Source organism: Rhinolophus ferrumequinum, chromosome 16 (genome assembly GCF_004115265.2).
Source record: "Rhinolophus ferrumequinum isolate MPI-CBG mRhiFer1 chromosome 16, mRhiFer1_v1.p, whole genome shotgun sequence".
Lineage (NCBI taxonomy): Eukaryota > Metazoa > Chordata > Mammalia > Chiroptera > Rhinolophidae > Rhinolophus > Rhinolophus ferrumequinum.
In genome coordinates, this window is record NC_046299.1 from 12281465 (window position 1) to 12304094 (window position 22630).

At 45.1% G+C, this 22630-nt stretch overlaps 1 protein-coding gene across 3 annotated transcripts in view; it reads left to right on the plus strand.

The window, feature by feature from the left end:
• The first annotated feature begins 31 nt into the window (after positions 1-31).
• Positions 32-22630, plus strand: part of GFRA1 (GDNF family receptor alpha 1) — a 203348-nt gene continuing 180749 nt past the window's right edge. For 2 of the 3 annotated variants that reach the window (XM_033130943.1, XM_033130945.1), the window contains exons 1-4: positions 32-143; positions 447-744; positions 1558-1851; positions 3085-3168. In XM_033130943.1, coding sequence (XP_032986834.1) covers positions 624-744; positions 1558-1851; positions 3085-3168 — 499 coding nt within the window. In that variant the 5' untranslated portion in view covers positions 32-143; positions 447-623. Of the gene's footprint in view, positions 144-179; positions 257-446; positions 745-1557; positions 1852-3084; positions 3169-22630 lie in introns of those variants that run through there. The other variant, XM_033130944.1, reaches the window with a different exon arrangement.

The window sequence follows — 22630 nt, forward strand, 5'->3', positions numbered from 1 at the left end:
TGAGCCAGCGAGCTGGCGCGAGGAGGGGGCGGCGAACTTCCCAGGAGAAGGGGCTCTTTCGGCGCCAGAGCTGGCGAGAGAGCCGAGGCAGCCGAGAGCTCCGACTCCAGGCGGCGGCCGGCTTCGCTCACAGCGCTCGGAAAGTAACATTCTTTCTTTATTTCTTTACTTGCATTCAGCCTTTTGGGTTGGACCCGGTATACACCCCTTTGGACTTTGGGAGCCTGCGTCTGACCTCTCTAGCCCCACTCTGTCGGTACGGGCAGCTCCCCGGAATACACGCACACGCACCCTCCGCGCCCCCTCCCCACGCCCAGACACGGGTTGGGGTGGGACCTCACCCGGGCTCTGGAAAGTCCTCCAAGGCGGGAGCAGGAGAAGGCAGAGGGGCGGGGGGAGGTTCCAGCGCTCTCAGCTCTCATTGCAAAGCACGCTCTCCCTTTCAGGTTGGGTCGGACCTGAACCCCTAAAAGCTGAACGGCCTCCCGCCCTCACTCCAGCCACCAGCCAGGAGCTGAGTCGCCCGCGGCGGTAGCAACAGACGGACCCGGGAGTTTCCTCTCGCGCTGGATGGAGCTGAACTTTGGGCGGCCAGAGCAGTGCGGCTGTCCGGGGATCGCTGCATGCTGAGCTCCCTCAGCGAGACCCAGCAGCGGCCAGGGCTTTTGGGGTGGGGGGGCGGGGAACAGCTGCGCGCCGGCACCATGTTTCTGGCGACTCTGTACTTCGCGCTGCCGCTTCTGGGTGAGTCGAGGCTGCCGCTAGCTTTCTTAACCGCTGAGTCTTTCCAAGGAGTCCACGGTAGCCCACTCAAAATTAAGGCGCGGGAACGGTGGGTGTGAGAGGGCGAAGTTTCGTTTTGGGGAAGGGGATCATGAATCCTCAACACCCCAAGCAAGCTGGGGAAACTGGATGGCGCGCACTTGCCCGCAGCTTTTCGTGCTTGGTTTTTATTTTCTGTGGTATTTAATGACTTAGCCTGGCAAGGAATGAAGGGGTCCAAGCCCTCCAGCCCAGGACCCAGCACCCGGTGCGAGTCCAGGGGAGCTCGTGGAGACGCGGCGGGCAGGTGGGGTGAGGGCGAGCACTGGGCCTGGAGACAAACTTCGAAGGGAAAACTTTTCGCCGAATAGCATCCCGATGCTCCCCGCCGGGCGGGCAGCGGACCAGGGCTCGCCCGCCCAGCACCCAACCCGCCGCTGCTCTCCTCTTCCGAAGGCCCCGGGACTTCAATCGGGCCCAGCGGAGCGAGCCGCTAGGGTCGGGGTTCCGGCAGGTCGGCCCCGGGACAGAGGGGCCGGCATGTGCGGTGGGCAGAGCTAGCTTTCTGGCAAACCGCGAAAAGCCCGCAAAGCCTCGGGGCCCGATGGTGTGAGGGGGAGACCAAAGCAGCTGGAGGTCCGGGGGCGGGAAAATGGACTCTGGGTATAGAGGGGCGGGACCGCTCCGCTCACAGAGCGTCCCAGAAGCTCGTCAAACACGCGCCCACCCCTGGGGTTGGGGCATCGGACAGCTAGCTGCCCAGCCGCCCTCATGCTCCCTCTCCTCCACCCGCAGACGTGCTCCTGTCTGCGGAGGTGAGCGGAGGGGACCGCCTGGACTGTGTGAAAGCCAGCGATCAGTGCCTGAAGGAGCAGAGCTGCAGCACCAAGTACCGCACGCTGAGGCAGTGCGTGGCGGGCAAGGAGACCAACTTCAGCCTGACATCCGGCCTGGAGGCCAAGGACGAGTGCCGCAGCGCCATGGAGGCCCTCAAACAGAAGTCGCTCTACAACTGCCGCTGCAAGCGGGGCATGAAGAAGGAGAAGAACTGTCTGCGTATCTATTGGAGCATGTACCAGAGCCTGCAGGGTACGCGCTGACTGTCCTGCTCGCCCCGCCCCCCCCCCCCCCCCCCCCCCCCACCAAAGGCAGGCGGGCCCCTCAGTCCCGGGTCTGGCTGACCTCATTCTCCGCTCACTTCTCCCCAGCTGCAGAATGAGGACCTTTCATTGGTCCCCAGGGACAGTGGCAGCTGGTGTTTGCTGCCTTCCCAGCAGCATCGTTGAGGCCTGGTTGTTGGAAAACCCGTGAGGGGGTGAGGGGGACACCCCGGGGACCCTGTTGACTTCTTTCAAACGTGGTCAGACCATCTAGTAGGAACACATGGAAGGATGGGTTGCATGGGAGGAACCTGCAACTCCTCTCTAAGGAGAGCTGGCTTCACAGAATAGTAACACAAAGACTTGCACTGCATCTTGCCTGCAGTTTCCCCCTTTATTCGTCCCTTCTGTCTATTCTGACATACGGTAAAGAATTACGCAAAAATGGTCCAGTAGAATCTATTCTGTCTTTAACCCCCTCAAACCTGATCAAAGGCAGATGTAGGAAAAATCATTTGTCATCTTAGATTAGCTGAGTTTTGAACCAGCTGGTATGGTTCAACCTCGGTTAACACAGAAGTGGCTCAGAGAGGGAAAGATCCACTTGTCACAGCCATCATTCCAACGACAGTATTTTGGTCCTCATGTGACAGAGGAGGCTTGTGTTTGTAAGTCAAACACAAACATCTAGTGCATTCATTCTCCACTGAGACTCACACCAAGAATTTGTAATCTACAGATTTGACATCTCAGCTGCCACTTCCTCCAGAACCTATTAATAAAAATCTATTTCAAAGACTCCTTAATAGCTAGCCAGTGTACCTGCTTTCTCACCACAGCTCTGTTTCAGGAGCAAGGAAATGGGGCCCTCTTTTGAGTCAGCTTTCTTCCATTGGTTCCTGGAGGCAAGCTGGGCTTGTGATGTCACTGGTTTCTTCCTCTCTGCTTTCATTCTTTTGCAAAAGTGGAAGAGTTTTCTGGCAAGATCAAGCTGGGTTGCTTTCCAGTGTTGTCATGGCACTCTGGGGAGAGCACGGACAACGAAGGCAGAGGCAATGAAAATAAATAACTATAGTCAAATTGATGCATTTGAAATCTTTGAAAGTTTCAGCATCTTTTTGTTACACAATCATAACATAATTAGAATTCAGATTCAACAACAAAAACTGCCTGAAACATGTCTGTTTTCCAGATCTGAGCCCAATCTTTCTGTTGTTTTTAGGAAATGATCTGCTGGAAGATTCCCCATATGAGCCAGTTAATAGCAGATTGTCTGATATATTCCGGGTGGTCCCCTTCATACCAGGTAAGCAGATTTATACTTCCACTCTGGTACTCTTGCCTGCTTGAAATCCGTTGGCTTTCATTCTCTTTGGCTCTCAAATAGTGTATAAGCAGATAGCTGAATGGTACAGTGTTTCTGGGAAATTAGAAATAGGATGATAATGAAGAGGCAGAATGCCTAGAGATGATTGTATGACTTGAAAGTAATTCTAAATGAAGTAATGTGGTGTGGTGGTTTGGAAGAAGTTGGAGGGAGGTGACTTGGTTGATTTTTTTTTCATATTAAAATATGATTGGCCAACTCCTGCAACGGGAGTGCCAATTCTGTCTGTAGGTGGCAATCGAATTCCCTTCTTGCTATATAACATACACAATGCCTCCCTGAAATGGGATCTGTTTAAATGATGACACATAGTACTATATGAGACGTCTGAAGATAATCTTAGATTGTTGAAGAATTTTGGATTTACTCACTTGTCTGCCTTTGATTTAAAAGATTAAGCTCTACCATTTGTTAACCGTTCTTTTGTTTCTAATTTTTCCTGAGCAAGTGCATGCGTGTGTAAGAGAATGTCTTACTGTCCTGATGGCCCTTTAAAAAGTAGTCTTGCTTCCTATGGTTTGTTTTGTCTCTCTTTGCAATTCTATGTTTGGTTTGGAAGTGAATTTAGTTTAAGAATTAAGTTTTTCAAAACATCTGTGTTCAGACAGCCACATAAATAATGAGCAAGGCAATAATCTCTCTGAATGACATACAGATTCTTGACTGATGTGGTCTTTATTTGTTTACAGTGAAGACATTTTCTCAAGTATATATAGCCATCACAAACGATATGTTTCTCGGTGGTTAAACATGGTGGTTAATGTTGAATGTGATTTTATGAGATGATGGTTTGTTACTGGTGAGAGCGTTCTGGTGTTCTAAATGTTTGATGTTTTCCTACAGAAAACCATAGAACCAAGGGAGTGTGTAAATATTGATATTATGCATGTGCGTATTCTACATACATTTGTTCATTCACAAACATCCATTGAGCACCTACTATGCTTTAGCCATTTAGGATTTTGGCAGGGAGCCAGACAGATGTTGTCTCTGCCCGTACGAATTGTAGAGGCAGCCAGCCACTGATATTTATCAAGCCCTTATTATATGCCAGTCACTGGATTCAAAGCTTGACATCACTAACTTATGTAATCATCACCAAGTACTTCTTAGGTATTCTTACTTCCATTTTAGAGATGAGGTGGTTGAGGCAGTGGGAAGTTGGGAAGCCAGCCTAAGAATCTCAATGCTCCTAAATGGTGGAACCAGAATTTAAACCCAGGTTTGTTTGATTTCAAGATTGTGTAACATCTGCCACTTGCTACTTAGAGCATGGGCCTCAGAACAGCGGCATAGAGTCACCTGGGAGGTGATCAGTAGTGTGGGGTCTCAGGCTGTATCCCAAACTTACTGAGTCAGAATTCACATTTTAAGAAGATCCCTTGGCGAGGTGCCTCATATGCTCATGAAGCTTGAGAAGCACTCCTCTATCTTATTCTGTCTTTTGGTTCAGAGGAAAAGTGTGTGTGTGTGTGTGTGTGTGTGTTTTGGGATACATTATAAGGGTACAAGTTTAGTATCAGTCATTCAAACAGTATCCTGAAGAATGCCGAAAATTTCCACTCTAAATCCCTACTAATGCTATCTGTCCCCTTGGCCCAGCCAGGACAGTGGTCCAGGCAGTGGAAGAGAGATACACAGACAAGTGTATGTGACCGTCTGGGCTGTCATGGTAGCAGGTCTGTAGGAACTAGGATGGGGTGTGGCAAATGGAGTACTAGAAGTGAACTTGGCCTTCCTAGTACTTTTGAGGGCCAGTGCCTCTTGCGTGCTGCCTGCCCCATGTAAGCACGACTCCTCAGTCTTTGCACTATTGCCTGGAAGGAGATGAACTTCTCCATTGACAGTGGCAATGAGAAGTGGGCAAGGAAGAAGGGCCATTTGAGTTTTAATTTCTGAACTGCTATGAGCTATGGGACTTGAACAGACTCATTTTCTCTGTCTGGGTCTCTCTTTTCTTGCTATAATGAAGCCAGTGGAGGAAATAATCTTCAGTCTTAACATCCATGATTCTGAGGGAAGATTGAGGTCACCTCCAGAATGTCTCCAGGTGCTCTTGCATTACCTTTTCAATCCTTGCATTCATTCTCCACTCCGAGTGGCTTGGTCATTTTTGGATGCCACTGGTTTGTCTAAATTTCTTTGATGAGTATTGGAAATTCTTCTGCATGGACCAAATTTCACTCATTCATTTTTTGGATACCACTCTCAGCCAGCTGTCTTTTCATAGCAAATGTGATCCTGAGTTTCTGAGACCTGTCGTGTGAGAACCCAAAAGTCATATAATGAATTAATACGAACCAGGAAGGCCTTGTCCGGAGCTACATTTTACATCTCAAGGGCATTGAATTTAGGTTCCAGCACTAATGAGCTTTGACCTCTGACAGCGACTCTGTGCCTTAAGTGGGTATAGGGAAGCCAAATGGAGCCCTGAGAGGTTTTAAGTTATTGAATAATGCATATTACACAGTTTGGCATTTGTAGGATGGAGAAGGACAGAGGCTCAGGATGATAAATGCTGCTTTCCATGGTTTGAATCTGAGTTTCTAGAACATCTCTTCTGTCTTGAAAATCTCTCTGAAGAAGAAACCAGGACTACATAGCCTCTGCCTTTTACAGATATGGTAGCAATTAGAGTTTCCATATTTGGATTTCTCTGCCCAATGTGAAGAGAGTGTTTATCCACATACGTTACGTGTGAGCTGAATCCTCTCACCGAACAAGACATGTTTGACATTATGTGTTTCCCTTTTCTTTGGACTCTTCAAACCCATAGCCATCTTTGCCATTGTTTACTGGATCACCAGCTAAAAGGCCATATTGAGGGATTCTCAGTGGCCTGGCAGGAACAATGAAGGGAACAAAAGCAAGGTAGCATCTAAAAACCGTCATCCGTTCTGAAGCCTGAGCTGCAGAAGGGAAATGAAACAGCTCAATTAACTGAGAACTGAGGTTGGAGGTTGGGGGGGACCACTCCTGTGGAAACGTAATAGCAGGAACGTTTGACCTGTAAGGCACTTTTTAAGTTAAATTTATGGGGGTGACATTGGTTAATAAAATCATACAGGTTTCAAGTGTACAATTCTATAATGTAGCATCCACATTTTGCGTTGCGTGTTCACCACCCAGAGTCAGTTCTCCTTCTATCACCATATATATAACCCCCTTGACCCACTCCTACCTCCCCTCTTACCCTCTGGTGACTCCAAAATGTTGTCTGTATTCTTTGAGTTTTTGTTTGTCTTGTTTGTTTGTTGCTTTCAGTTTTATATTCCCCATATGAGTGAAATCATGTGGTTCTTGAGTTTTTCATTCTGACTTAGTTAGCTTAGCAATGATAATCTCAGGATCCATCTATGTTGTTACAAATGGCAGTATTTCATCTTTTCTTATGGCCGAGTAATAGTCCATTGTGTATATTTGCCACATCTTCTTTATCCAATCATCTATCGAAGAGCACTGTGGTTGTTTCCATGTCTTGCCTACTGTGACTAATGCTGCAATGAACGTAGGGGTACATATATCTTTACGGATACATGTTATCAAATTTTTTTGGGTAGAAACCCAGGAAAGGGATTGCTGGGTCACATGGTAATTTTAAGGGCTCTAAAAGGTGCCTTTACTGTGGGTTGATGCCAGTGTGGTTTTTAGGGGTCTCGATCTCGACCATGAAGAATCAGGCTATAAGCAGGAGTGCACAAAGGAGAAAGTGGGCCAGTGTAGGAGGGTGTTGGAGGAGAGGAGAGAACACAGGAAAATACCTTGGGAGCCAAGAAGGCAGAGTGGTGTGTATGCTTGGAGGCCCCCAGGATGAAGCCACCACCTGGTGTTTCCCTGCTGTGTCTCTCGCAGCCGTGACTCTCTACTCTTTACTCCATTCTGCCTACTATTTTCTTCCTCACAAAAGTTCAAGAAGGAGCAAGAAGTAAATCGTGATTTAAAAGGAAGATGAACTTGTTGGTGATGCTTTTGGACTCTCTGGAGGGGGATAACAAAGCAGAGAGAGATTTTGAAAGTACAGTAGGTGCCAAGAAAAGCCTAAGGATGGAGGATCAGAGGGAGGATATAAGCACCTTTATGGCAGCAAGAGGAAAAGAGGGCTCCAAGGTTTAAAAGTATTGATTGAGAGGTTGGATTCTGTAAAGAAGAGTCAAGAGATGCCAGGCCTTCCTTGAATATAATCAAAATGGGTGGTATTGTATACAAGAATCAAGTGGATAAATCATGGGGAAAGAGGGATGTGAGGATTTGAACGGCCTAAATCTGATTTGGTGAAAGACAAAGTTCCAGGTCTCTGGTTGTGCCATCATTCTCTTCCAAGTCCTAGGAATGGCTTAGACCTTCCCAGGAAGGCTGCAGATCTTGGGATTTGTTCCCAAGTAACTGGAATTACTTTGCTCCAATTAATTGATGAGATGCTCCTAGACTCTCTCTTGAGTCTGGACCCTTTTTTTTTTCCTGACCGATGCTGTGAATAATTAGCCATATTTAGCATTTCTGTTACAATGTATCATCATATTTATGTCACTATTAAAAAAAAAACTTTCTTAAAAATTTTACACGTTGAAGAAGAGCGTCATGAGGTCATCTGGTGACTCGTCAAATCACGATGAGAGAAAAGGATTTGTAAATACCAACTACTGGGGGTGTATGGTGGTCCTTTCCTTTCTACTCAGCTCTCTAAAACAGCTCTTAATTATGTTGTCCCAATATTTGAGAACCCCATTAGTTTCTTGTTATCTGTTCTGGCATATGCGAAACTCCTTAGCAAGCCAGCTCGGCCCCGCCCTCCTCTTCCAAGCACTGTCACCTTCCTCTCCACTCAAGCTCACTGAGAAATCCATTCCCCAGGTATGTCATGTGCATTCCCTTTCTTGTGCCTTTGCACATGGCTTTGCCTCTGTTTGGGAAGTCTCCAACAGTTCTTCAAGACCAGATCAAATTTCATTTCTGATGGCCATGCTGCAATTCCCCCTGACAGGTACTTCCACTAAGGACTTCTTCATGCTCCATTTTGCTCTTGCCTTTATGATAACTGTTAATCACAGCAGTTGATTGATAACTGTTGATCACAGCATATCAAGATGACTTATTTATGCATCTGACTGTCTCACTGGAAAGTTGGGGACTCGCTTGTTATGCCCGGTGTCTGCTTAGCACTGTGCATCTTTCCTGCCCCTGAGCAGGCATCCCTTGAAACATGAGTGGTTGAATACCTAGAAGAAGGGCCTTAGAGATCTGGTGTGATCCTCTGCTTTTACAAAATTGAAGCTCAGAGAGGGGAAACAATTTAGCCAGGGCTATACTGCTTGAGGATAGCCTCCAAGAACTTTGCCAGGACATGGCACTGCCCTAGGAGAGGCCAGTGTTGGCCTCCTTCTGTTCTGCATATTCTCTGGACAAACTTCATACATTCCTGGGACCTCATCTAGCACTTCCACCCATAACTCAGAGTCTTCCCTCCCATTCCACCCTCTCCCGATATCAGTATTTCCAGCTAAGTCCTGGATGGCTCTGTCTAAATGTATCTCAGTTACTTCAAATTCAGCACATCCAAAATGGACTTCATTATCTGTTCCCTTTTCTCCTTACACCCTTCTCTTCCTGAATCTCTGTCTTACACAATGGCATTATCTGCCTAAGTTACAAGCTTTGGGGTCGTCTCCACCCCTTCCACCATCCTCATTCCTTCAGGTGGACCCATCACTAGGTCCTGCTGAAATTACATGCTGTCTTTTGAATTGCTGTCTTTTCCATTCCCTTCCGACCTCTCACTTGAACTTTGCACTGGCCTTCTTAGTGACCTCCCTGAGTCTAGTTTCTCCCAACCCAACCTGGCCTCCTCATTGCCAGCTCTTATCTTAGCATGTTGGTGACTTACAGAAATTATCTAGCTACCGTCTTCCTCCATAGATTCCTCTATTAGTTGATCTTCTGTCTTGCCCCAGGCACCCTGTGTCCAAACCCAACAGTGTTGACTCAACAGCTGTTGTCCCAACAGTGCTCCAGGCCGCTTCATGTCTCCATATCTTTGTGCACCGTGGTGCTGGAGAAAGAACACATGCTCTGGAGTGCCACTGACTGGGGTGCATCTTAGCTCTGCCACTCATTTTGTTGTGGGCAAGTGATTTGCGCTTACTGTGTCTCAAACGCCTTGATTGTAAAATTAAATGATGATAATGCCTGCCTGATAGGTGCTTGTGAATTAGAGGTGCTATGTGTAAGATGCGTAGCATAATGCCCGAAACATACTTGGTCCTTGATAAATCTCAGTCATTTTTAATGCTATACCACGGCCATGTTAGCTATTGACTTGCTCCTGACTCCAAGACTGGGACTCTCTTCAGTGGACTGTATCTCCTGATCTTGGGCAATGATTCTATGTCTTGGAAAGAATAGCAACCCTGAGCCTTTGGGAAGGCGGCTCATAAACTACCTTGGACAAGAAATTAAAAAAAAAAAAAAACCACACAGATGTGTGCTCTATCTAAATGGCCCTAGAGAAAAGTCCTGTCTCTTAATAACCCAGCTTGCGTCTTAACTCCCCTTTGGGGGAAGGTCTTCCTTATTCCTGCTGTGAATCCTCCTGTTCTTCCCTTTGGGGTCCTAGCCTTATGTTTTTTGGTCGGAGGTGAGTTTGCTGCATCCGGTGATCACTGGGGTGGGAGCTCTTTCTGTGCTTAAGGATTCTTGTGATCAGCCTTCCCTTCTCAGCTTGACTGATTCCCATTCTTCTAACCTCTCCCCATAAATCTTCTTTCCAGCGCCCCTCAGAGTGGGAGGAATTACTGTTCCCTGAGAAGGGCATGCCTTAAACCTGGGAGATGCTTCCGTCTCCACAGGCTGTGCTAAGTACACTTACATTTCACTTTCACAGGCCACTACTTTCGGTTTTTATTCTTTCCCTCTCCCGCCCCTCAGCAATCCATTTTCAGTGTAGAACAATAAGGTGTTACAAACAAGTAAAAAAAGGAAAACGAATCTAAATTACTCACAGTCCTGGCTCCCAAAGATAACCACTGTTAATCTGTTGTGAGCCTTTTCAGATTTTTTCCTATCCATCTGAGTGTGTGTGTGTGTGTGTGTGTCTGTATTTATTTATTTTTAAAGCAAAAGTGGAGTAAGTAATACATATACTTTCTTATTACCTACCTGGTGACCTGAAGAACCTGTGTCTTCCTGTGTCGCTGACCATTTCCTAAAGGCAAATGTTGTTATTAAGATTACTAAGATTATTATATTATTAAGATTAACTGTCAACCTCAAGAAGTTTCATGAATCAAGCAGCAGGTCATCCCAGTATCTGGATGCTTATCGCAAAGGCCTAAGCGTTCTAGTGAAGGCTGTGAAGGCAGACAGTCAAATACTTTGCATAGAGTGAGTATAGGGCCCAAGAACAGAACAGAGGAGATAAAACATCAGTGAGTGACGAGTAATTGCATGAACCGAAGATTGTTACAAGGTGCAAAATTATTTATAGCCAATATGTCTGTCTTCCTTCCTTCTCCTTAGTCCTTTGAAGTATTTCTTGCTGTCATCTCTTAATTCTCTGCTGTCGAAGTTTATTCTTTCTAAAGGATGTCTTTCCCCGCCCTCCTTGGGGATATAGTACCAAATTCTCAAGAGAAAGTATCAAATCAGGATTGTTTGGTCCAAAGAGCACTGGTCCAGGAGTCAGGAGACCTGTGTTAGGCTTCCAGCGTTAGCCATCACTAGCTGGGTGATCTTGGGCAAATGTCTACCCTTCCTGAGAGTCATCCTTTTATAAAATGAAGCCAGTGGACTAGAGTGGTCTTTGACATATTTCCCTCTTTCTCTGAGGGCCTGCATGTTGAATCTTGTATTGTTCTGGACTCACTCTTTTTCTTTCTAGCATTTTCTTCACAACAAAACACTTGTGATCTTGGCATATGTATTTTTCATATTCATAACATTTATAAAGCATGATTTATTAAATATATACCTTACTTTGAACCAGAAATTATTTCTAGCATCTCATTTGAATACATGGAAGAAGATAAGACAAAATAAGAAATAAGGAAGTGGAGAACATAGGGACAAGGGGAAAATAAGAGGAGGAAAGAGAAAATGAAGTTCAGTAGACAGAAATGCATGCCGTAAGATTTTATTTAAACCAATTAAATGTTTGGAAGTGCCATGTTTGTTTTACCCAGGGATAAATAATATCACTGGATTGTAGATATGGTGGGACTTTTGGAGGTCATTCTACTCTGGTCCCCTTATTTTACTGATAAGAAAACCCAGAGTGCCATAAATTTCTAGGACAGTAGCACATAAATTGTCTAGGACAGTGATGACAAGTAAAATTAGGCATGTGTTTGTTTTTAAACTGATATTCCAAACTCTCCACATCCTGGCATGTCCCCACCTTTTTACAATTGTTCTTCACCTATTCAGGTCTGTGCCCCCATTAGAATGCCACACGTTGTTGTTTTTTTTTTATTTTTTATTTTTATTTTATTATTTTTTAAATTTATTGGGGTGACAATTGTTAGTAAAATTACATAGATTTCAGGTGTGCAATTCTGTATCACATCATCTATAAATTACATTGTATGTTCACCACCCAGAGTCAGTTCTCCTTCCATCACCATATATTCGATCCCCCTTACCCCCATCTCCCACCCCCCAACCCTCTTACCCTCTGGTAACCACTAAATTACGTTCCCTAGATTCATTTTCAAACCCCGTGGCCATCCTGTGGTCACCGACTGCCACACGTTGTTTTTACGCAGTTGGGGTGAGAAACACAGCCATCGGCTTTAGTTAGGATGGTTGTTGTCCATTGTTTGGGAATTGTTTGTAAGGGTTAATTAATAGGTCTCTGCTTGGCAACAGAAACCAGTGGCTGGAATGTTAATTTCCGTATCTTTTGGCCACCTTCAGAGTTACCTACAAGGGAAACAGCGAAATTGTTTGTTGCTTTAAGCCCTCCCAGCCCTCAGATTAAAAAAAAAAAAGGAATCCTTCATCTGGAATTTTTTGTTAAAGAAGCTAACCGCTTCTGGTAATTTAGAGACTCAACTCGCTGGGTCAGTGATGAAAACGAATGGGTGATTTGCATAAAGGGCTAATTTATTATGTCCCCTGGGCATTTCTTTCATCTCTCTTTCCATTCTAATTAATGTTCTAAGAGGGTCTATCACCATATCAGAAATTAGGGGTGAAAGCAGCCATTGTTAACCTTTATTCTTACGACTTTTTATCTCCTGTGATCTTCTAACCATTTTCTTTTCATATCCAGGGACTTCCATAGAGAGGGCTGGGAGTGTGTGCAGAGGAGAGTTTAGGGGTGTACTGTTTTATGATCTTGATTCAAAGAGTAGATTGTGGTAAAAATAAAAAGTATTCAGGATAGCTCTCCAACCATAGAGGGAGTTGCAAAACCTACAGAAGAATGCAACTGTGGTTCAGAATTGTTTCTGCTCTCTGACACTTCTATATAAACACATATACACTCAGATACAGATCTATTTGTATATCTGCCTGCTCACGTGTACGTATATTTGTCTGTGTGTGTGTGTGTGTGTGATTGTGGATGTCTATATTATTAAAGATTTTGCCTCAAAAAGCTCTTCCTTGTCACGTGTTTCAATTGGTTCTGGCTATGACAAAGGCAGCTGTGTGAGAGAGTGTGACACAGCTGACGAAAGGCAAAAGAACAAGCAATTTCTTCGAAAATCAATTGCAATTTACTCTTACTAAATTGGCCCAAGGTCCGCCCCGTCTAAGCATTAGCATATGACAGACTTTTAATCATTTGGTCAAATGGCCTATTTTTGGTCAAACCACAGTTTCCTCTGGGACTGCCTGTCAGTCCCAGAGCTGTGTAATCTTCAAACCTGCAGTCTCTTTAAAGGGGAGGTAAGTGTGGGGAGAGAAAAACCCCTGGGGAGCCCTTGCTGAATGTTCTGCACTGCACAGCCTGCTAAAAACTAGGCATTATCTCTGATTTCTGAGGAGGAAACCTGGGCTCAGAGAGGTTGAGTAACTTTCTCAGAGCCACACAGCTGGTAAGTGGAAGAGTTCAGATTCACATCTTGTTCCTGCATCTCCAAAGCCTGTGCTGTTTCTACTGTTCTATGATGAAATTTTAAGCACAGACCTGGGCTCCTTTATTAAAGAGGAGATATCTAGTCCCTTCCCTCCCTCCGTAATTCTTAGTTTACTCTCCTCTATCTTCTACCTTAAAACAGTGTTTGACAAAGGATCTTTAAAGTTGAAATATAAGCTAGTGTCTATTATTTTAATACTTATCCCTGCATTCTGATGCGTTCTTAGTTGACAACTGAAATCCAGAACATGCAGGCTACTGAAACCATTCCTGCAGAACTGCAGAAATATTAAGCAAAGAAGCAATTTCTGGATTGCATCTTTTTTCATTTCAGTGTGTGAGACGAAGACTTCTAAAGTAGAGCAGAATGCCTAGGGCTATTTTTTTGTCACGTTGTCATATAAATAGCATTACACAGTAGTAAAGAAAGGAATGCATAGTTTCTTTCCACTTTAAGGTGACCTAATATGCTATTCATTTGTCTTCTGCCACGCTGGTGCTACTTTCCTTCACATCCCTCTGAATGGTCTAAGAAGCACCATGCCGACTGTTACTTCTGTTGCCCTTTGCACATTACCGTTTTGTGTACAGTTAATAATGTATGAAAATAAGTATTGATTGCATTCTTTGTAAGAATAGGCCAGCAGGTTTCTTAAAGCCCATGTTTATGAAATGTTTCATTGATCCCTATTATATGAATTTCAAATAAACTCTTGTTCAAGAAGATCTCAGCTGATCAGGGAATTCTGGAGAGTCTTCGATGGAACCAGTATATTCTTGTGTGTTTAGGAATGGCAAGTGGTATTATATTTGAATGGGGAAAGGAATGACCAGACTGAAACTCTGAACATATTCCCGATTGAAATGAATACCCTCCCTATGAGAGCTTAAGAGAAATAAAAGCAATAATTACAACAGCTGTGAGAAGCCAGGAGCTAGGTGTTTTATACGTAACAACTTGTGTCAACCTTCTTTAATAGTTGGTATTCTTAGCCTCACTTGATTAATAAGGAAACTGAGGTACAAGTAAGAACCTAAGAACTGGTAGAGCCACATTCTTATCCAGGAAATCTGACTCTAGCACTCATGCTGTAGCACCATTCACGTGTGCATAACAGGAGAGCGAGTCCGTGAAAGTCAAGTGCACGAACTGCATGGAGGATTATTAAGCATTTGTGCTGAGTGATATATATATGTGTATGTGTATGAAATATACACGTATATATCATATATTACATATAGTATATATCATACATATATTTATTTATTTTAGAATGAAAAGAAGACTTTCTCTTCTATGACCTCGGTCAGCTTTCACCATGTTTCAGTGTGATGGAATGACATGTCTGCCAAAATCATTCATCAGATACTTATTGAGGACTAACTCTTAGCTCAGTGTGAAGTCTAGGTGACTCAGAGGTAAATAGGACCCTGACATTGCCTTCTAAGAATTCTCTTTTTTTGGTTTAGGGCTAGGTATAAACAAAACGAATTATGATGCAAAGTGGTTGTGAATGAGCAGAAGTCCTTACAAGGCTCAGCGGTAACTCCAATCAGGAAATAACTGACGACATGGAGTCGTGGGTCAGAGAAGGCTTGCTGAAGGTGACGTTGAGTGGGGTTTTGAGGAATGGATAGATGTTTGGGAAGTAGAAATGGGGGGAAGGCATTCCAGGCAGAGGCAACAGCAAGGGCAAAGGCACCGAGTGTCCAAGGTGCTAGTATTAATGACAAGACACTTGCTATGGCCGGAGTGCTAGGTCTGAGCCGTGGTAAGAGAAGAGCTGGGCAGGGTGGCAAGTTTGCCACTCTCAGGGGCTTGGCTTTTGTTTCAGCAGAACTAGGGGAGGATGCTGGCTAATTTACCTCAGCATTGCAGGGATTTTTAGGTTGAATCATATGAAATTGCCATTTTTGTAGGTCAACAGGGTAGAGCAGCAGAAATGTCATACGGTTCATATGGTTTTGTGTCGTAAAAGCATACAGAGGGCCCCTGGATGATTCTGGACTAGAGAAGGACACAGGCCTGTTGTGGATGAGGAACTCATCATTGCAGAAGGTAGCTTCTGGGGAAGTAAAAGTGTGGCCAGGAGCACCGTGCTATCGACCTCAGCTCCTGGTGGCCTTAGAGCAAGTGTAGGTCAAGTTCAAGTTAATCTGTCCCAGATTTACCTTCTCTTTGGGGGGAAAGATGCACAAGGCCCCAGGATGCAAAGACTAAGTGCACACAGGCCCCCGTTTAGGTAGGCAGAGGAGCAGGAGTCAGGGAAGCTGCCTGGGCATCCCAGGGTGGTCATGCGAAGGTGGGTGGGCATATACAGAGCAGGTGGAAGCAGAGCAGAGAGGTGCCAGCAGGAATGAGTGCAGGAAGCAGACTGGTGTGGAGCCAAGGCATGAAGGTCTTAATGCCAGTGGTAGGAGAAAGGCATTTTGGCTTGCGGTAGGAGAAGTGGTGTCACTAAAAATTGTTCAGTGGGACCCCTTTGACACTGAGTGACCTGGCTGGTGAAAGGAGGCTGCCCTGGTGGGCAGTGGGATTGTGGACAGTCTTGGCTCCCCAGCTGTCTTGCTGCAGGGCCACCGTCCCAACCCCAATGCTGCCCTCTCTCCTGGACTCGGGATGGGCTTCTGCTTTTTGACGTGGGGACAGTGGCTCAGGCATGGGAGTTTGGATCCCCAGGCCAATGCTATCTTCCTGGCTGGGGGGGATGGCCCTGTCCACCTCTCTGTGGACCTTTGGCACCCTAATGGGTAGCACCTGTTGGGTGGGAGGACTCGATGTATGGGTTTGTGTCTTCATTGACTCTCTATGTAGTATTTTGTAGTATTTAGTTTTTCTAGCTCCCCAGTCCTGTGTCTCACTTGGCAGTTTTTGTGCCAAAGTCACAATTTGCTTCAGAACATTTCACAAGAGAGTGTCTGAATAGAAACGCAAAGATTCTAAATGTAGGAGTTGTCTTAATTGAAAGAGATGCCCGCTAACCCCGGGGCAGGCCCAGTGAGGGAAGGGCGGGTTGTTGGGGCTGCAGCCAATACTTACCAAGCTCACAGAGCTGTTTCCTAAGAAGTTACCGAACCGTCTCTGTGTGTCCTTTGTTGAGTTCAGGGGGTGTTTATGACATTGTTTTAATGACATAGCGGGGGTGGAGGTGGGGAGAGGACATGCTGCTCTTCTGGGCTGCAGCTGCTCTCCGGCAGGAATGCCCGCCTAGCGCGGCCCGCACTCCCCCATCAAGAGCCACTAGCAGACCGTCTGCGTTCATTCCAGAGATTGGGGTGGGGCTGGGGCGGGGCCGGGGAGGAGGTCCTGATGAGCCTAGAAAATCAGGAAACACAGAATAGCCATGGGAAAGAGCAAAGCCTTGGGGTTAAATACACCCGGGTTTGAGTTCCGCTTTCCAGCACTTATTGCTGTGCAACCATGGATGAGTAGTTACTCTGTTCTAGGTCCTGTGTCTGTAAATGGGGATAATGACAGTATCCAATGCATAAGGATACTGGAGGTAACGCTTAGAGCACTCGAAAGTGCTCAGTAAATGGTAGGTGAGTGACTGCCAGTCTCTTCCTTTTATACACGCCCTAAGTCCCTTCTTCCTCCTCTCCCAATTTATTAGCATGAAATAGGAGAAGTAGATTATTTGAATGGATGTAGAAAGGAGAGAGAGAGAGAGAGAGAGAGAGAGAGAGAGAGAGAGAGAACAATAGCCTTTCGGGAAATGACAATCACCAATTTAATTCAGTCTAAAACATCAATTATCTTCTCTAAGAATAACAGTAGTCACATTATTGACAACATACTCTGTGCCTGGCACTGTGCTAGTTGCTGGGGGAGATGATGGAGAACCAGAAAGAAAATGCGGAGCAGAGTGGAGTGCCATTGGGGAGAGGGGAGGAAGAGAGACTAAGAGAACTTGGGATGCCAGAAAGAAAGAAAGCTCTGAAAGGAGGTGGCAGAGATTGGGTTTTGGGGTGTGGGGAGTGGATTCCCACTGAGCCCAGTCACATTGGTTGGAAAGGAAAGGGTATTCACCCAGCACAGAGAATTAATATTGGATGTGCCAGCCCTGTGTTGAGCAGCTGTGAGCATGGTGAAAACCTGGTGTTTTTTACTGATTATTCTCAAGAATGTTAAAAAAATGTAATGTTTGCAAACAAAGTAGAAACAGTCGAAGTATTGTCTTCTATTAGCAGTATAAGGTTCACTGACTATGGGTATTTTTTCATTCTTGCCTTCCAAATTGTAATTTTAAAAGATGAGGCATTTCATATTCAAGAGTTTCCTTTGTCTGCAATAAATTATTCATTTCTACCCAGTTTCAGTAACAATGAACATAATACTTAATGCATCACAATTAAGCGGGTGTAGCTTCGTATAAAATTATGTTCTGTGCATTTTGGTGGCAAACAGAGCAGTGTATCCTATATCTCGTCGACAATTGTTCCTCATAAGCGAAACATAAAGAAGTAGAGACTCAGAAATGTGTTTTCTTTCCTCTCCTGTTGGGGGAGGAGTAACTTTAGACCCAAGCAGCCTTGTTTTTGACATTCCACAGCTGTTGGTGGCTATGTCACTGCAGAGAAAGTGAAGTTACTTCTATATTGTGCCTGGGGTCAGGTGGGGGTCAGAATTCTTGAGCATTAGTCATTCATCCCCGTCCCCTGTGTCTGGGTTTGAGATTCTTCTAGAAGCCTCTCTTAGGGGGGCTGCGTCTAGAGATGACTTCCTTTTGGGTGTGGTGGCAACTGCTTCTTGAATGCTGGCAGGGTGGTCATATGTACCTTTTCCAAAGAGCTGGCGCTTGGAAATACCCTTCTTGTGACAAGATTCCTCCTTAGGAAAATAGGTATTGCCAGCAAGGGTCGAGATTTCCATGGAAAAGCCTCTTCAGGCTTGAAGGTTTCACTGCGATGGTCCCCAGGAGCTCAAGTTCCAGCCCTGAGGTAAGAGTCAAAGCTCTGCGATTGACAGAGGGTGTTGTGAAAACATTAATTGTGGAATGCCTGCTGGGTGCCCAGCAGTAAGATAGGAGATACTTTCATAGGTTATTTCATTTCATCCTCACAAAAGCCCTGGGTGTTTGCCCAGAGTTGGGGTGGAGGGAATTATTCACATTTGACATAAAAGGACACCAAAGCTCAGTGAAGTTGAGTGACTAGCCTAAGGCCACACAGCTAGTTGCTGGACTCCAGCCAAATTAGTCGGGCTCCGGTGGTGTAGTCCCCTTGCATGCTATTCTGCTTGTTGCCTTTTTGATTGTTCGGTCAAGAGCAAAAACAACCAAATGCAAGATGGACTCTCTCCTACCTCTGGTGTGAGCACTATTTTGTATTTGAACAGAAGCAGTGACATCTTCCTAACTTTAGGAAGGCTTAGGAAGAAGGCCCTGCGCTTGGTCAGAAGTTTTCTTGGATGCTTCCTTGCCCGTCACCCTGATTTAGTTCGCTGAATGCCTGCCCTGGCCGTCTGGACCCACTGTAGCCCTCTAAGGAGGTGGAAGTAGTCGTGGTCTCTGCTTCCATCTATGCACCAAAGCCACACCTCAACAGATTCTGCTGAGTCCCTTGCTCTGACCAGTATTTCCTGTGTGGGGTTCAGAGGACCTGGAGTCCCTGCACTCTCAAATTGAGGAGCCCTTTTGAGGATACATCTATCTATCCAGCTGCCTGTGGATAGTTCCGCCAAGATACCTTGGCCACAACTCACACGTGCTCCTTATTGAACTCGCCTTCTCTCTTAAAGCTGTGGAATGAGAAAGAGGCATGTTAGAATCTTGGGGAGGCGTTTTTATATGTTGGGGGGCAGGAGTAGTGCTGTTGGGGAAAGAATGTGGATTTGGAATCAGACCTGGGATTGCATCCAGATTTCATCGTTTCATAATTTCGGCAAGTTATTTAACTGCTTTAAGCCTCATTCCCTGATTTGTCAAATGTGGGCAATATCTACTCTGCATGGTCATTGTGAGCAATGGATCTGAGTTGTGAGACAACGAGTTTATAACTGTATAACCTACCGTGTAGGGACCTCAAAATGACAGAAATTCTTATTAAAACAACAAGAACTCAGAGAAGGTCCGAGATGGTGGATTAGGTACATGCTATGCCTCCTGCCTCCCAGTATCACACCAAACTTACAAATAAATTATGGGACAATGAACCTCAAGAATCATCTGAAGACTAGCTGAACAGAACCCCTATAACTAAGGACATAAAGAGGCCACATCGAGACTGTTCAAATAGTCTCAAAAAAAAAAAAAAAAGCTCATCTCACCCTAATGTGGTAACAACTCCTTCAACACCCTTTTCAAAGAAACAGTTGAATAATTTAGATTTAAAAAATGGCAAAGTGTTGACCAGGAAGGGCTCTTTATAGAGTAATGTCAGCTAATAAATGTAAAAAGAATGGTAGAATGATTAAATTACCAATTTGCAGTCCCCGCCATTGTTTCGGGCATGGTTGATCAGCGTATTCAAAAACCATGCGATTAAAAAGTTCTTGCAGGAAAAGATATTCCCAGAGACCCACGGTACTATTTGTAAATCGCATAGGGAAACATCAGACTTATAAAATGAGGGAACCTACACGTCATTCTTTACACAAGTGATCCAACTTAGCATCACTAATATCGGGACAAGCTAACATGTGTGACTCCTAATGTGATGCTGTCCAACAAAAAGTGTCTCCAATAAAAAAAGTAGTGTTGTTAAAAAAAATGTTTAATATCATCAAAGCTTTAGAGCTATTGTTCTGTTTATAGAAAATAAAGTAGATAGAGTTACATATTTCCTGACACTACTAGAAATCAGACAAATCTACATTATGTCTGATTTGTCTGGGCAGTCTATAACTTGGTTTCTTCAAAAGGCAATGCCATTAAGAAAAAAAAAAGAAGGATGCATTTTATATTAAAAGAAATTAAGAGAAAACTTAAATATATATATGATGTTGGAAACTACCTTCTGTTCAGTTTTGTTGTGAATCTAAAACTGTTCTAAAAAATAAAATGTATTAATTAAAAAATGTAAAAAAACCCCACAAAAACAACAAGAACTCACTCATTGGTCTCAAGACGGTTCACTGCACTGAGGGAGGGCGTGTGTGGTGGTCCCCATGCTTGTCCATCTAACTTTCTTTCAGACTTGGTGGCTGCTTCTACAGACCTCTTGCTGCATTTGTAATTGCCACCTTGAGATGCACGAGCACTGATCGTCCTGTATGCCTGTAAAACAGGGCGGGCGCACCATGGATGTATGAGCCCGCTGTGTGCCACCCTTGTTGTAATCTGCAGTCCTGCTTTACGGTTACTTAATTTTCCCAAACAGTCCTGCGGCCTGGCAGAGCTGATGCAGTACCACCCTGAGTGTAAGGTCAGACATGGACTGGCTCCCCCATCTTCTTACCTTTGATGAAGAGGAAGTGCAGGGCACACAGACAGACCTTCCAGGAAGGGCTGTTCTGCAGATTCTGGAGACTGAGGGAAAGAGAGTGCTTATGGGTTCACATGCAGGGGGAGTATTCTGAGTTGAATGTAGAGCTTTCCTATTAAAAGTAGAATTACACTGTTTTTCAAATAAGCACTCTGACGGGAGCCAGAAATGCCCAGCAAATATTTACCTTAGATGTAAAACACTTGCTAAGTTCAACGTTGTTTAGGAATCCTAAAATAGAAAAATTTATACTCAGGGTTTTATATTTGGTAATTGTGGGAAAAAAAGAAAGGTCTATTGTTGTTTTCCATTTCTTCTGAGGTGCCTTTTATAACATGGAATGGCAACAAAGCAGTGGCCTCCATGACCTGCCAATTCCCTCTCTCAGTCAGCTGTCATCTGGGTCCCACTCTCAGACACATAGCTCTCCCCATATGAGTGACTCTGGCGTTTTTGCTCTGTAAGCCCTGACCCTGGGCCTGGCCCCACCTTACAAATCTCCATAGGCCAAGTGTGGGAGGCTGGTGTTGGAAGACCTACCTCCTCACCAGCTTCTGGGAATAAAGGAATTCTATTGAAGAAGGTATTTAAACTGCTAGAGGGCTAGCTCTGGGGACTTGAGAAATTCTTTGTATGTGTTACACATCTGGGTTTGCATCTCTGAACGTCTCATTAAATAAGATACTTTCTTTTGCTAGACCTTTCTGTTTCTTGGGCTGAAGCAGAACACAGGGCCACACCAGTGGTTCTAACCTATTGACATCATGCACTTTGTGTCCTGTTGTCCCGTGGGGAAGGTGTGTGATATTGTGATAACTCTCCCCATCCCCACATCCCCAGATGTGTTGTCTCAGTTGAAAATAGTGCTACAAGTAGATGATTTGCCCGGGAACTCTACAGTTCCTACCTGCCGTGTGCTTTCCGATGCTGTGTCAAGGATCTTTGGGCCACTTCTTCCTTCAGTTAGTTCATCGGTAAATACTATCAAGCCAATGTTTTGTGGGCTGGACATTGTGTGAGGTCCTAGGGACATGGACATGGACAGGACAGATGTGGCCCTGAATTCATGAAGCTTACAGTCCAGTGGGGGAGTCATAATGAGTTAAACAAGTGGTTTTTGATGGACGTAAGTACTCTGAAGAAGGGAGAGGGAAAGCCCTTTACACAGGGAAGTCAGGAGGAAATTTCCGAGGAGGTGACTTTGTCCTGAGACCTAAATGATAAGGAAGAACTGGCCATTCTGAGTACCAGCTGAAGTGCACTGTTAGTGGAGCACGAAAGTCCCCAGGTGGGCAAAAGCCTGATGCACTCTCCACAAACAGGGTGGCCCGCTGGCTGGAACGTGTACCTTTTCTTGAGAGATGATCTCCTTCTGCTGCCCTGGCTCGGGGTGGGGTGAGGGTGGGGGCAGCGATGAAGGGAAGGCCACCAGCAGGGGTCAGGAGGGAGCTGTGGCTGGGGGTTGTGGGGACACTAGAAGGCTTCAGGGCGATGGCACCTGCTTTAGGGAGGCTCATGCATCTTACACAAAAAGGCATCCATGGCTGCCTCTCACCCCTCCAGAATTCTGAGAGGTCAGCAGTCCAGCTGTCTAAATCACAGACTTCGTGTTTGAGTGTGACGGAAGTGACAAACTTTGCCCTGTTGCACTTCTGATGTATGCTTTGAAAATGTAATTCTTAAATGATAGTTCTCTTTTAGGGCTAGGAGCATGTTTTCTATTGACTTGTCTTTTTTTAGATGAGATTGGGCACGTTCAGGGTGGTATGGCCGTAGACAACTTGTCGTTTTATAAAAAGACAACGCAAAGGCAAATAATGATAGGACATGGGAGTTGAAAAAGTCTTTTATGATCTCTAAGTCCAGGCCCTTGGTTGATGG